This window comes from Etheostoma cragini, unplaced genomic scaffold (genome assembly GCF_013103735.1).
Source record: "Etheostoma cragini isolate CJK2018 unplaced genomic scaffold, CSU_Ecrag_1.0 ScbMSFa_1075, whole genome shotgun sequence".
Classification (NCBI taxonomy): domain Eukaryota; kingdom Metazoa; phylum Chordata; class Actinopteri; order Perciformes; family Percidae; genus Etheostoma; species Etheostoma cragini.
This window is the reverse complement of record NW_023265091.1, coordinates 65,879-69,829: the sequence shown is the minus strand read 5'-3', so window position 1 is coordinate 69,829 and position 3,951 is coordinate 65,879. Positions and strand designations below refer to the sequence as shown.

The 3,951-nt window shown below is 46.6% G+C and overlaps 1 protein-coding gene across 1 annotated transcript in view; it reads left to right on the top strand.

Annotated features, from left to right (window-relative positions):
* The window catches only part of LOC117939769 (son of sevenless homolog 1-like), a 24,941-nt gene that overhangs the window by 4,278 nt on the left and 16,712 nt on the right, over nt 1-3,951 (top strand). The window contains exons 3-7 of the mRNA XM_034865219.1: nt 1,265-1,396; nt 1,823-1,987; nt 2,152-2,361; nt 2,609-2,752; nt 3,625-3,735. Coding sequence (XP_034721110.1) covers nt 1,265-1,396; nt 1,823-1,987; nt 2,152-2,361; nt 2,609-2,752; nt 3,625-3,735 — 762 coding nt within the window. The remainder of the gene's footprint in view (nt 1-1,264; nt 1,397-1,822; nt 1,988-2,151; nt 2,362-2,608; nt 2,753-3,624; nt 3,736-3,951) is intronic.

The window sequence follows — 3,951 nt, the reverse complement described above, 5'->3', positions numbered from 1 at the left end:
TAAGTGATATTGATGAAAAACGCTTTATGGAAACAGTAAAATTTGATGAATATCTTGATGATATTCTTCTTCTGTGGTAAACGCTGATGGAAACCTGATCTACTGAATAAATAATGAGTTGATTAATTTTTGGGTCATTTTATGGGTGCAACCCGCCACAAAAAGCAGAAGAAGAAGTTGTAGTGAATGCCCCCCAGTATTTCCTCTTTCTCACACATGGGGGGGGCAACAAAGACAGATGGACGTGGACGGACGAGGAGACGAGAGACTTTCTGGATTTAATTTATAAGGAACTCGTGAAGGAAAATGGCCGACAAAAGTTAGGACAAGCCGTGAGACTTCAGATACAGTATTAGGGGACCACTAAGGTCTATATAAAGAGACTTCAGATACAGTATTAGGGACCACTAAGGTCTATATAAAGAGACTTCAGATACAGTATTAGGGGACCACTAAGGTCTATATAAAGAGACTTCAGATACAGTATTAGTAAACCAATAAGGTCTTTTGTGTTAAATCAAGTTCTTTTAATTAGAATTTACAGTCAGGCCTGGATTGGTCGAGCTGCTGGTGAAGCTGCCTGTAGGCACCCAGCGTCCGTCAGAAAGAGTCAAACCTGCGTCATCTTGGTAGTAGAGTCAGAGACATCTGTCCAATCAGGGCTCACCACAGCCAAGAGTTCAAGGTTAACCAAAACATCTATCCAATCACAGCTCATCACAGCCACGAGTTCAATTCAATTCAATTTTATTTATAGTCTCAAATCATAACAAGAGTTATCTCGAGACACTTTACAGATAGAGTAGGTCCCAACAGTTCTAGTAGTTCCTACAACGCAAGCAACAGTGCGACAGTGGCGAGGAAAAACTTCCTTTCAGAGTTCAGGGTTAACCAAGACATCTGTCCAATCAGAGCTCACCACAGCCAAGAGTTCAGGGTAACCAAAGCATCTGTCCAATCAGAGCAAAGGACAGGTGTTTCCCTAAGTGTAAACAACAGAAACATTTCTGCTGCTTCCTCCGTTCAACAGACTGTCTGGGTCCAGATGTCTGGGTCCAGAGTTTTTGGGTCCAGATGTTTAGGTTCAGATTTCTGGGTCCAGATGTCTAGGTCCGGATGTCTGGGTCCAGGTATTTGGGTTCAGATGTCTGGGTCCAGATGTCGGTGTCCAGGTATTTTGGTCCAGATGTCTGGGTATGGCTGTCTGGGTCCAGGTAATTGGACCAGGATCCAGATGTTTGAGCCCTCCTCCACTGTCTTTCAGGAGCGCGTGCAGAAGAGTTTTCCTCACCCGATCGATAAGTGGGCGATCGCTGACGCTCAGGCCGCCATCGAGAAGAGGAAGAGGAGGAACCCTCTGGCCCTGCCCGTCGACAAGATCCACCCGCTGCTCAAGGTATCTTCATCATCTTCATCACTATTATCTTCTTCATCTTCATCACTGTTATCTTAATCTTCACCCTCCCCATTATCTTCATCACTCTTATCTCCATCTTCATCACTATCATCTTTATCACTCCTATCTTCATCATGGACAGCAGTAAAAGCTCGGCTAACTGAGTCAGAGAGTCTGGAGATGTTTTTAACATTTGGTGATAGACTTGATCCAGGTCCAGGATTAGGTTAGACCAGGGCCAGAGGATGGAATCGCACTATCCGGTATAAGATCTCCAACCTTCCGGAGCAGCGCCACCATCCGGGATGAGATCTCCAACCATGCTCTGTGTTTCAGTGTTGTCAGGTGTCATTCTGATCTCACTGTGTTTCCCATGGTACTTTGTGGTCCTGTGTTTCCCATGATGCTTTGTGCTCTGTGTTGCAGGAGGTGCTGGGCTATAAGGTGGACCACCAGGTGTCCGTGTACATGGTGGCGGTGTTGGAGTACATCTCCGCTGACATCCTGAAACTGGCAGGAAACTACGTCAGGAACATTCGACATTACGAGATCTCACAGCAGGACATCACCGTGGCCATGTGTGCAGACAAGGTACGCACACACGCTCATACTCACGCACAGACACACACACACACACACACACACACACACACTCTAGACCGCTCTATAATTTACAGATGGAGCAGGTCTAGACAACTCTGTCTGTCCGTCTGTCTCTTTCTCTCCTGTTTCTCTCTCACCTGTCTGTGTCCCAGGTGCTGATGGACATGTTTCACCAGGACGAGGATGACATCAGCGGCTTCCCTCTGATGGACGAGGAGCCATCAGCCAATGAGGAGCAGAGTTACTACGAGCTGGTGCGGAGCTTCATGTCCGACGGCCGCCAATACCTGAGGACCCTCAACCTGCTGATCAAGGTGTTCAGGGAACCATTCAGCTGCAGCCACCGGCTCTTCTCCCAGCACGTACGTACTGTCTGTCTGTAGCCTGTCTGTCTCTTTGGGTGTCAGAGTGGGGAGCTGTCTGTCAGCCTGTCTGTCTGTCACTCTGTCTTTCTCTTTGGGTGACAGGAAGTAACCTGTCTGTCTGTAACCTGTCTCTCTCTCTCAGGACATGGATGCCATCTTCAGCAGGATCCTAGGCATCCATGAGGAGTGGACATGTAACCTGTCTGTCTGTGACCTGTCTTTCTGTAACCTGTCTGTCTCTAAGGACGTGGACGCCATCTTCAGCAGGATCCTAGACATCCATGAAGTGACGGTGAAGCTGTTGGGTCTGATCGAGGACACGGTGGAGATGACGGACGAAGGGAGTCCTCATCCTCTGGTGGGGAGCTGCTTCGAGGACCTGGCAGAGGTACCTGTCTGTCTCTCAACCTGTCTGTCTCGTTACCTGTCTGTCTATGTCTCTCTATGAAGTAGAACCCCACTGATTTAAGGCCATGACGTCAATTTAAAGGAAACATCGTTATCTCTGATATCAGCTGTTATCTCTGATATCAGCTGTTAGTTATCTCTGATATTAAATGTTAGTTATCTCTGATATTAGCTGTTAGTTATCTCTTATATTAGCTGTTATCTCTGATATCAGCTATTAGTTATCTCTGGTATCAGCTGTTAGTTATCTCTGATATTAGCTGTTAGTTATCTCTGATATCGGCTGTTATCTCTAACATCAGCTGTTAGTTATCGCTGATATCAGCTGTTAGTTATCGCTGATATCAGCTGTTAGTTATCGCTGATATCAGCTGTTATCTCTGATATCAGCTGTTATCTCTGATATCAGCTGTTAGTTATCGCTGATATCAGCTGTTAGTTATCGCTGATATCAGCTGTTATCTCTGATGTCAGCTGTTAGTTATCTCTGATATCAGCTGTTAGTTATCTCTGGTATCAGCTGTTAGTTATCTCTGATATCAGCTGTTAGTTATCTCTGGTATCAGCTGTTAGTTATCGCTGATATCAGCTGTTATCTCTGATGTCAGCTGTTAGTTATCTCTGATATTAAATGTTAGTTATCTCTGATATCAGCTGTTAGTTATCTCTGGAATCAGCTGTTATCTCTGGTATCAGCTGTTAGTTATGTCTGATATCGGCTGTTAGTTATCTCTGGAATCAGCTGTTATCTCTGGAATCAGCTGTTAGTTATGTCTGATATCGGCTGTTAGTTATCGCTGATATCAGCTGTTAGTTATCTCTGATATCAGCTGATCTCTGATTGGCTGGTAGGAGTTGGCCTTTGACCCCTATGAGACGTACGCCCAGGACACACTGCGCTCTTGTTTCCATGAACACTTCCTGAGCCAGGTGTCCAAGCCGGGGGCCGCCTTCCACCTGCAGGTAAGCCCCGCCCTGCTCTCTGACATCACAAACCTGTAGCCCCACCCTGCTCTCTGACATCACACACCTGTAAGCCCCGCCCTGCTCTCTGACATCACACACCTGTAGCCCTGCCCTGCTCTCTGACATCAGACACCTGTAGCCCTGTCCTGCTCTGTGACATCACACGCCTGTAGCCTTGCCCTGCTCTGTGGCATCACACGCCTGTAGCCCCGT